The sequence below is a fragment of the Pleurotus ostreatus genome (assembly GCF_014466165.1).
Source record: "Pleurotus ostreatus strain PC9 chromosome Unknown scaffold_8, whole genome shotgun sequence".
Taxonomy (NCBI): Eukaryota; Fungi; Basidiomycota; class Agaricomycetes; order Agaricales; family Pleurotaceae; genus Pleurotus; species Pleurotus ostreatus.
The window spans coordinates 1,626,831-1,637,413 of NW_023503163.1; the positions used below are offsets into that span (position 1 = coordinate 1,626,831).

The 10,583-nt window shown below is 48.3% G+C and overlaps 2 protein-coding genes across 2 annotated transcripts; one reads left to right on the forward strand and one right to left on the reverse strand.

Moving 5' to 3' along the window:
* Positions 1–2,630: 2,630 nt before the first annotated feature.
* On the forward strand, positions 2,631–3,170 carry PC9H_010890 (uncharacterized protein; the record flags this gene model as incomplete). The annotated part of the gene is made up of 2 exons (XM_036780382.1): positions 2,631–2,740; positions 2,795–3,170. The coding sequence occupies 2 exons, from the start codon at positions 2,631–2,633 to the stop codon at positions 3,168–3,170; spliced, it is 486 nt and encodes a 161-aa protein (XP_036627765.1).
* Positions 3,171–4,721: 1,551 nt separating this feature from the next.
* On the reverse strand, positions 4,722–7,069 carry PC9H_010891 (uncharacterized protein; the record flags this gene model as incomplete). Its single annotated transcript, XM_036780383.1, has 9 exons — positions 4,722–4,974; positions 5,027–5,119; positions 5,175–5,251; positions 5,314–5,481; positions 5,535–5,705; positions 5,784–6,221; positions 6,271–6,482; positions 6,539–6,808; positions 6,859–7,069. The coding sequence occupies 9 exons, from the start codon at positions 7,067–7,069 to the stop codon at positions 4,722–4,724; spliced, it is 1,893 nt and encodes a 630-aa protein (XP_036627766.1).
* Positions 7,070–10,583: the final 3,514 nt, after the last annotated feature.

A 10,583-nucleotide genomic window follows, 5' to 3' on the forward strand; every position in this document is an offset into this window, starting at 1 on the left:
ATTCTGCAAAGCGTGAGTGATTATCTCCGTAGGCTAAACCCATTCTGATGTCTTACCTAGGTACAAAATTAAGGAGATCCGGCGCCATGGGGAGGCTGCATCAGTGGATTTGGCGGCAGTCGAGGCAGAGCGGGTCCGGATGGCTGCAATTCTGAGCAAATATTCTCCGCAGGACCAGCTCAACTTTGATGAGACGAGCTTATTTGCCTTCGCACCTCCTGATCGTGGCCTAGCAACAAAGCAAATGAGCGGCAAAAAGAAGGACAAGTTTTGTATCACAGTCGGATTTCTGTGCAGTGCCGTAGGGGAGAAATTTCCTCCCTTCTTCATTGGCAAGTCAAAACAGCCTCGCTGCTTCAACAAGAAGAAGCCTGAAACCTTGGGATTTTATTACCGTAACAACAAGAAGGCTTGGATGACATCGTATTTCTTTGAGGAGTACGTCAGGATATTTCTCATCACTGGGAAAGCTCAATGCTAACGAAACGAGGCATTAGATACATCAAGAAGCTTGATTTACAGTTCCGCTTACAGAATCGTCATGTCGTCTTGTCACTGGACAATTTCTCAGGCCACTTCATCACATACGAGCCGCGCAACATTGAACTGGCCTTCTTTGAGCCAAATCTCATGTCATTTGTTCAACCTCTTGACGCGGGAATCATCCGCTGCTTCAAGGCGCACTATAGGCGATCATTTTGTTTACGTGCAATTGACCTTGACGAAGCGGGCGAGGTAGAAATTTACAGGCTAACATTATTGGAGGGCATGCAGATGGCTCGTGATGCGTGGAACGCAGTGGACAAGACAACAATTATAAACTGCTGGAGACATACAAGAATCCAGGACTCGCGAGGGGCCACAGCATCTATTGAAGCCCAGGGGCCTACTTCCGATAGCCCATCTACTCATGCAGATGCAGCGGACATACTTCGCCAGTTTGCTACTTCAAGTACCATGTCACTCCCTCAAGCTGAGCAGCTGCTCCAAGAGAGGCTTGGTGAGAAATATCACGACGAAGATTACCGGGAGGTATTCAAGGCTGTAATGGATGCTGAGGATGATACGGACGCTGCGCTAGCAGCTGTAGAGAAGTTCGTAACAACAGATGCAAAACTCACGATCACGATCCCACCACGCACCAAGCTGATGATCAAAATCCCGCCTCGCTATCCTCCTGACTCAGATCGCGAGAACACTGAAAAGGAGTTAATGGAGGCCGTTCAAACGCTCAAACAGCGCTACCGGATTTCTGGCGAACCACCCAAGTTGGAGGAGTTGGTCAATCCAAAGGAGGAACACATCATCGAGGAGGTTGATGAAGAATTTGATGGACCGGCTGGCGATAAGGCAATCATTGATACAGCGCGACATCAGCTTGCTGACGAGGGGGGAGATGTGGTTGTGGTGGAGTCAGATGATTCCGATGATGAAGAAGAGCCAGTCGTACCAAAGGCTGACCTTCTACATCTGTGCGAGCAGTTGGAGAAGTCTTGTATCCACCCTGCCCTTGCATCAGAACGAAGCTCGTTTCTTGCACAAGAGCTCCGAAAATTCCGGGGACATTTACGGAGTGAGATCAGAGCTGGACTCAAGCAGAGTACCTTAGAGGGTTTCCTCGACGCGGCGATGGACAAGAATGGTGGGGCATAGATGATTCTGCCGGATATAGTAACTGTCACATATTATATCAGCTGATATCACACAATGTGACAATTTCGCATTGCATATTTCTCATAATGCATTGGCCCAGGACGTCTCCCGACGGTATGCAATATGAGATAATCAACTGTAGCCTCTCCTCCAAGCAGCAGGCTAGCTGTATTGTACTGCGCATTCACAGCTGCACTTATGAGCTTATTATGCCACAGAAATTAAATTTGTGCTCCAACAACTGAAGGAGTAAGTGCTTGTCAAACCAGCCACCAGTTTGCGCAAGCCGAAAATCGCTCGATTTGGGCATTCGGTGGCTGACAAAGCCACCTGGGTGGCTTTCGCAAACTCTCTATTGAAGAGGACACGGCTTAGCGTGGACAAAAGACTAGCGATTACCAACTTAAATGACCTGGCCCCTCGTCGAGGAACCAGGCCTAGTACCCGTTAATCACATCCAGAATGTAATGCCTATATGGTCTTCATGGGTTCCCGGCGGCGAGAAATTGAAGACCGTACAACGTGCAACTTGGACGCCACAACTATGAGGTCCCCCCATGGTTCCGAAACTTAGTCTGGGGCCTGGGCTGCGGTATAATATATAATCGTAAGCCAGGGTGGCTATGTGGTGTTAATGGTATTCTGATTTGCATCTTCATCAGATCAAGCCTTCCTCGGCCGTTGCTTTCCGGTATGCGGCGACTTAGCAAGCTCGCACTTTGAAATGAGGTGAGGTCCTCTTGAGCACGTCTATCTGGGGGAGTCTGTGAGCAAAGCCCAGCAGGAGAAGGAACAATTCCTGGTAATGAGGTGCTGCTGCTTGTAGTTCCTACATTCCTGAATGCACATATTTCACCAGTCCATTTTACGTCGGACTACCTGTTTCAACTCACAATAGCAATGGCAAGTATAAGGAGCCCAGGGGGACGGCACAACGTCAACAACTCCTCTGCGCTCAAGCTACACTGGCTGGTCCGATGCCCTCTCTTACCACTACTATTGACGACCCCAGTCCCCTAATCTCATATTCTGACAACGGTAACTGGTTCCAGCCCACCGCTGAGATAGACTCTACGGGGATATCAATGTCAGTTCACCAATAATCCTCCGTGACGCGACAAGCACTTTACCATCGTTGTAGGAGCGCGGGACATAGCTTTACTGTAACCTCGACAACAGGCACGAATATGACATTCTCCTTCAATGGGACCGGGGTACAAATTTTCGGGTCGCGGAAAGAGGAACGCGGGAACTACGATGTTGCGATCAATGGCACTGCATATACTTCGGTCAACAGTCCTGTCAATTACCAGTACCGGCAGAGCTTGTTCGCTCTGTCAAAATTGCCGCAAGCACTGCATACAATCACCCTTACACACCAACCTTTGGACAAGTCACAAGTCTGGTTAGACATAGACTCCGTAGGTATTCCACGTCGTGGAGACCCCACACACATATTCTTTGGAGAGGATCCGGGCGCTCACCACCGGTGTCCGACAGATTACTTGGATTTCTGAGATAGGTACGGAAGGGGACCAGTTGATATTCACAACCTATCAGGATACAGACCCTTCATTCGTATACAATCCGCCCTCTGCTTGGTCAACTCTGCCCGACCAACTAGGCACATTTAATGGAGGCTCCGGACAGTCAGTGACGCTGATCCTCCTCCACTACATTACTCACTTGACTCTTCAGTGCAATAAGCGGCCCCTCAAGCGGTGGGTTCACCTATACATTTGAAGTGTGTTTAGTCTTGTCGACGCTTGAGTGAAACTCATCACTAACTAGGATATTCAGGGTCTCTGAGTCGCAGTCACTCTTACATCCGAGATTTCATAGTTCCTTACATCATTATGTTCTTTCAGGCGATGGCATCCAGTTATTTGGGCCCATTAATCCGTTGGGTGCACCATACACCGTTCAAATAGACGAAGGTCCATTACGGCTATTTTCATCCGCCAGGGCCTTTTATACACCACAAATGTTGCTGTTCCATGCCGATTCTCTAGGATACGGAACCCATACCCTGGACCTTCAATATTTACCAACATCGGACAACCATACCTTCGCGATTGACTACGTAAATGTCATTGGCTTAACACGGACCATAAGCTCAGGTAGGCCGAGCCACCCTTCCAATACCTGTGCAAATGGGAACTCCGGATCCTTTCCAACGTAGGGTCCGCCCATACGCTTTAATCCCATACTTAACTTACAACTTACAACAGGCAGAAACTGAGTGTAGGGCTCATCGCCGCCATCACTATCCCCTATGCAGTGCTCCTCGCATCTCTCATCGTCATTGTTGTCATACTTAGAGGAAGGCGATTGTGTTCTCCCAAGCCGCGAGGTAGTAGCAGCGCGCTGGAACCTCAACCCTACTATAGCTCCGCACAAGAAATACGTACTACATCAGCAAATCCGTCAACCAAATTCAATCTCATCAGGAAAAACCCCCTGGGCTTTGAAGCCCGACAGAAGCTGCCCAGAGCATAAATAAGCTGACAGGAGCCATTAAACCTCTGCAAGCCAACTAAGATTTCAAACAAAGGTTCAACTGGATATCAAAATGTTAAAGCAATCAGAACATAAATGTTGACTCTTTCCCTGAGCTAATCCTAATGTATGGTTTGTTTGACGTCGTTTGTCACCTACGAAAGACCCAAAGATTGGAAAGACCCAAAACCTTTCAAATCCTTGAAAGCCACCGAAGCCCTCAAAGCAATCAAACCTGTCCAACCTATCAAAAGATTTCATAGCCATCATTCAACATAGAAATCCATTGCAAGACATGTGAAGAACTTAGTCCAAATCAAAATCTGCCTTTAGTCACCAGAGATCATATCCTGTATGCAAGAGGTTGAAGATGTTGAAGCTTGGAAGTATACCCAAAGAGTAGTATTAGAGCAATACAGAAATAATTCACATTGATTTCATAAAATCACCACCAAATTGGTGTTGGCATTTGCATACTGGAGCAGGGCAGAATGGGTATTAGATGACTTTGTATAGTAAGGTAGGTATAGTATGTATGTATGCTGGAAGGAACAGAAATGAAGTGATATCTACGATGCACTAGGGACTGGAGTTGGACTTCTGGAGAGTGTTTGTGAAGCTAGTCCAGAAGCAGAGACAGGGGCAGGTGTAGACGAGGTAGCGGCAGAGGCAGGCACAGATGAAGTACATGATGCAGTACTAGACTTGGAGGTTGACCGGCCAGGGCCTGCCTCTAGGGCGTCAAAATCCACCTCATCAAAATCGTCCGCTGGATCTTCACCGTAGTCATGAGCATGCAAGAATCCTGGCTTGGAAATATTCCTGATATGCAAAGGTCATTTGAAATGAAGGGATGGACGAAAGATGGACAAACATTATATCACGCCATAAAGACTCTTGAAACTTCTTGAACCAGTTTGGCGACTTCTGCTCGACATAATTAAGCCTGGCCATATAATGCTCGTAACTGCAATCACCCTCAGTCAAATCAGAACAGATAACCAGAGTACTATATTACTCACATAGGCCTGACAATGTTTGTCTTGAATTTGACCTCCGTACGGTATCCATCACGATATTCGTTAACTGCATGATGAAGCTTGAACAAAAAATAATCAGTATACGTAGTACTAAAGAGACGAGGTCGGGAAGGGAACTCACAGCTGCGATTACCAAGGCGAGCAGGGCCTTCGGTATGGCCTTAAGCTGCAGCATTTTGCCAAAGGCCATCTGGGTTGTCAGACTGCCTGAGCCGTCAAAGAATACCCTTCGAATAACATCAGCTATGGCACTGTTGCCAAAAGGAGCTTGAGCGTCAAAGCTTCGCTTCTAAATGAAAGTTGTGATTCTCATATCCAAGTGAGAATAAGAAACAAACTCACCAGAGCGTTCACTTCAGCGTAATGAAGGTGACCCTTTTCCAACAGAAAGGCTACCTTTGATTTAATGCTGGATGCGTCTGAACCTGGGCCAAGAAACCGATAGTTCCCAGGCGCCAACAAGGTGGCACGATCCTTCACGGCATTCCTCATCAATGGTCCCACGTAGCTGATCTAAGCATCAGAGGGACGGTGAAGAGGGAAAGATAAGCTGGAAGGTTTCTGAAGGGAGAGAGACGACATTGAACTTACATAGGTAATCAACATGGCTTTGATATCTTCATCATCATCGCCGTCATCCAGCTCAGCCTCTTCCAGACCGTCGAGGTACTTGATCTCATTGGGAGAATCACATGTACTACGTACTAGGTCCCAGATGAAGTTATTGATGTTGCGTGGGAAGGCTTCTTGAAGACAGATGTGACATCGCATGGCTTCCCTAGCCTTGATTGCAATGCGTCGTGCTTCAGGATAAGGTTTGAAGTCTTCAATGTTGATTTTAGGACCACGACGTCCCTTCCGACGGCCTGTACCACGCTTCCTCTTTAGAACCCGTCTGCGACCAACTAGCTCATCGTCGCCATCCTCTGCTACAGTCTGCCAAATGTTGGTTAGCTTCATCTCTAGTGAAAGAGAAAGGGAAGTGACCTGGGCGCTTCTCTTGTGAGGTTTCTTCTTCAACGGGAACATCTGGTTGAAGAGTCATTAGCTTGGTTAGCACGCAAAGCAGTGAAACAACCTCTATGTCGTAGTCCTCCTCAACTTGGCTCTTCTTCGACTTACGCCTCTTGGATTTGACATCAAGATCTGACTCCTCGTCCTCCATGGAACTGCTACTGCCTGAGCCACTGGTCTTGTCGGATGGCTCGTCCACGTCCACGTCCTCCTCGTCCTCGTCCTCGTCCTCGTCCTCCTCAGGCTTCTTAGACTTGAATTCCACAGGTGGTTCATCTGCTCAAAAGGCCATGATTTAGCAATCAAGGGAGAACCAGTTCATTGATTGTCACCGTCTTCAGAATATATGGTCTTAGCCGCATTCTTGGGAGCCAAGCCCCTCAATCTGGCCGCAAGACCATCACCAGCAGTATCGCTAGCACTAGCCTCATCATCTTGAAGACCATCTATCTCGTCAGCGTTAGGGACACCCTCCTCTGTTTTCCGCTTCTTGGGCAACACTCTGTCAGGTGCTGATGATATGGAACGCTTTCCGAGACTAGTCTGGCCCGTCTCCTGTGAGTTCTCTCGGGATAAGACATCTGCATTTCGCTTTTGGATTTCTGCCATCAAGAAAGCATGAGCTAAGACTGCCTGAGCATGATGCACGTACCACTGCTTTTGGCTTCTTGCTCTGCCTTTTTAGCTTTCTTAGCCTTGACCTTTGCGGCGGTAGCCTGTGCTTTCATCTTGGCCTTGGACTTTACGCCCGAGTCATCCACATCCTCATCCTGGGCCTCAGCCTTGCCTTTGCCCTTCTTCGCCTTCTTTGTCGGGGGTGGTGAAGAGACAGCAGCTGTGTTAGACCTTGTCACTCTGGCCATAGTGGGCGGTGAGGTGGAAGATGGATGGAGGAAGGAGAGAGAGGTCAACGTTGAAAAGAGGTACGGTATGCCAAAGACGTAAGGAAAAGTCTCCCTGAATATCGTTGAAAATATCGGTGAATTTAAAGTTTGTCCGCTCTCTTGAAATCTATTACTTCAAAAATAAGTACTATGTATCTACATGAAACTAGAGTTGTTAATCCAACCGTTACGGTTCTTAATCCAGCTTTCTCCAGCTTTGTCTGAGTGCAGGACAAAAGACGCCCTCTCACCTACATAAGGCATGTTAAAATGAGTTATGTTTTTCGAGTCAAAGACAAGCCAGTCCCCATTCCTGAGCTGCAATCGCAAGCCAGCCTCCCGTAGACATATGTCTCCATCCCTGAAGCTTCCTATAGCAAGAACAAGACACATCAGAGTGTCCATGCCATCACGGTGCTCAATAGTTTGAACGTTGAGATTGACCACGACACCACTGAAGGGAAATACAGGGGAGACTTCATCGCCTGGTAGAAACTCTGCAAAGATCTTCTCTATGTTGTATTCCTTGGGTACCAAGGTTTGCAGCTATGAAAATTAGGGCGTCAGACTTGGGGCATTCAGCAAATTGTGGAAGGGAAGGTACTATATCTCTTATTTCCTCAAAAGCCAGGGCAAAGTTGTCCTTGAGTGCCTCGTACGCCTTTGGAAACCTCTTCATTTCTTCCGACGGTTGCGGCACAAACAGGGAGAATGTCGATCGCCTTTTGAGACCCTGCTTGCTAAGCTCAGCTGGGTGAATATCGTCAGGTGCATCGTCTCCCTGTAAAACAAACACTTAGCCAGTAAATTATTCAGAGAGGTATTAAACCTACGTACATTGGTGCTGTAACGATTGTACCAGTCAAAGTGGAGACCAAGGAAAGGGACTTTTAGTTCTTTCTCTCCCCCGTTGATAGGTTGGATTCGGTTGCTGAGGTCGCCAAATATGCCCATCAACTTTGTGAGGAGGTTCTTCTTGAGGCCCTCTGATAAAGTGCCGCGCAGAAGAACAAGATTTCCCTTGCAATCAGGACTTTTAGAACGAATTAGCAGGGGTTTGTTGCTAGGATGTAAATAAGGTAAGCGTAATGAATAAGGAAATAAAGCATGATGATCTTACTCTGGCTGGATGTCTTTGAAAGACAGGTATAGATACTCATTGTCATGAACCTTTTTACCCATGCTGTAAAAGCTAGAGAGCTGAAAGGTGAAACGAGTAAGGCATGTTTCCTGGTTGTCTGGTAATGCCAAAGAATCATACCTTCTTTCGCAGATCAGTCAGGCTACGTACCAAAAGAGCCCTGGATGCCTTCGACCTTTGTTTGACTGTATTAGCAACTCTTTTGCAACGGTCGGAGTTTAACTGGACTTTGTTGGCAGTGGCATCGAAATCGACCTCAATGATGTCACAGGTATGGGCTGCTGGCAGACGAGCCACCGCCTGGAAAACTTTTACCTGGGCCTCGTAGAATGCTGAAGGTGGGGGAGAGCATCCTTGGCCGCCTAGTGATCTGGCCGTGACAGAGTAAAGATCGACCTCAAGGAGTGCGTCCAACTTAGAGAGAAATGGTAGCCATGCATCTCTGCATCTGGGGAGAGGCGCGAAGTCGCTGAAGTTCTAACGTCAACAAAAGCCTCAATGAACTACAGGAAAACATGAACGTACTTCGATTTCAATGCGTCAAGAACCTTCTCCGTGGCCATCAGGTCAGTGAAGTCCAAATCCGTTTCGCCTGCTTGCAAAAACTCTGGCCCGAAGACGTTGGTGAGGCGAAGAGGGTGAGATTTTCGCAAGCTAGACATTGCTGGAATGATTGTCCCTCTCACCGACTTTCCGTATTTGCTTTCTGTAATCGTTGAGCTCCTTGGATGCGAAGAGGACACACGAACACACCTTGACTTGGGTTTCGTAGCAAATTACTAAGGCAATTGATTTCCTGCATAGGGAGAGTCTGAGTGGCAGTGACGAGTTGCTTTGACGCGATCACCCAAAGGATGTATAGGGAGCCTGTATCTCCGATCGTATCAACGACCACTAGAGTTAGGAAAGGTTAAGACCCACTAGCCGCTGCCAAAGAGGCATATTTCCTGCCGAAGGACACCCAATCCTGGAAAGTTCGTGCAACGATGCCCAGGTGTGAAATACTTGGACTTTGGCAAGAAATCCGGGCTATGTCGGCTACGGAGGAAGGGGCCCTAGATGTAGTTCCTTCCCGCAATCTACGTCTTGCTCAGGTATGGGTTTCTCAAAAGAAAGGAAATAATACATACACGTCGACGTATCCGGCCAGCTGGATCAATCTAAGCATGCGCACCACGCTAGCCCCTTGACTGTTACCCTCAATCTTGTGAATGTTGACAACTAGCCCGTCCAGAGTAGAAAGGCGATCTGAGGCCGAGGCCGATTGAGAACCAGAATAGTCCAATAGATAGCCTGCAATCCGAAAGCCCCAATTTGATGCATCCAGGGGTCTAAGCTCTTCAGCTGCGGTAATGATGTTGTTAAAGACGTTCAGAGCATTTTGCGACAGACGGACTCCAGCGACGGCAGTGGGAGCCCAGTTAGTGTTGCTGTTCCTATTGCATGCGGCGTTAGCCCGCTTGGGAGGACGACCTGGGTCCGACGACGATGAGGGTTCCTGGCTAGCCACCAAGGTCTGTGCTCGCTTGCGGTTAGGCGTTGATAGAGCAGGGCTCAGAGAATCTGAGGGGAAATTGAACCCATAGGAACTTTCCGCGCCGACGCTCGCAGGGGAAACTAATCTCTGCCGGAGATTTCAAACCTGACGGAACTGGAGGTGCGGGGCCAAAAGACATACCTCCTGGGCTTCAGGACTAGGCGACGGTGTTGGCCAGGGAGCCGAAACCGAAGTCTGTGGTGCTCCCACCCCATGCTCAACAGGCTCGACAGCGAGTGGATTGTCGGTCGCGCGCCCTTGCTCCGTCGCGTGTTCGTGTTCTGCTGGGTCCGACAGCGCGCTGAGTCGTTGCCGAATTAGTGGAAGGGAAGTGTATTGGCTGGGAGATCTTTGTAGGAACGCCAGAAGCTCAGAAACCTCATGCTCCTCGAGCGGCAGGCACAGCATGTCGACTGGAAAGGATGAGAGAAGCGCGGAGTCCCGCGGTTCGGACTCACGTGGGGTAAATGAGATTCCTGCCCATTATGGAAAGGTCAGCGGTTAGAAGCCTACTATAAAAGGGAAACATAGCGCCAGCTTTCGTGCCGGAGGCGCATACTCCAGTCCTCCCGAGTTAGCGTTGAGTGTCCGATGTATTAGGGAATGTAAACGAAAATAGCACTACTTGGAGGCGAAAAATCTGAAAATCAATGTAATGAAGTTGGCTAAAGTGATCTCCGCGACGATCTTTGCCTGACGACGTCCGCGCGGGGTAGATCCCTCATCTTGCAAAGTATTCAAGGCATCGTCAATTGTGTCACGGAGTTGCTGAACTGATGTCAGTAAGAAACACACACAATATCGAGTGACTCACC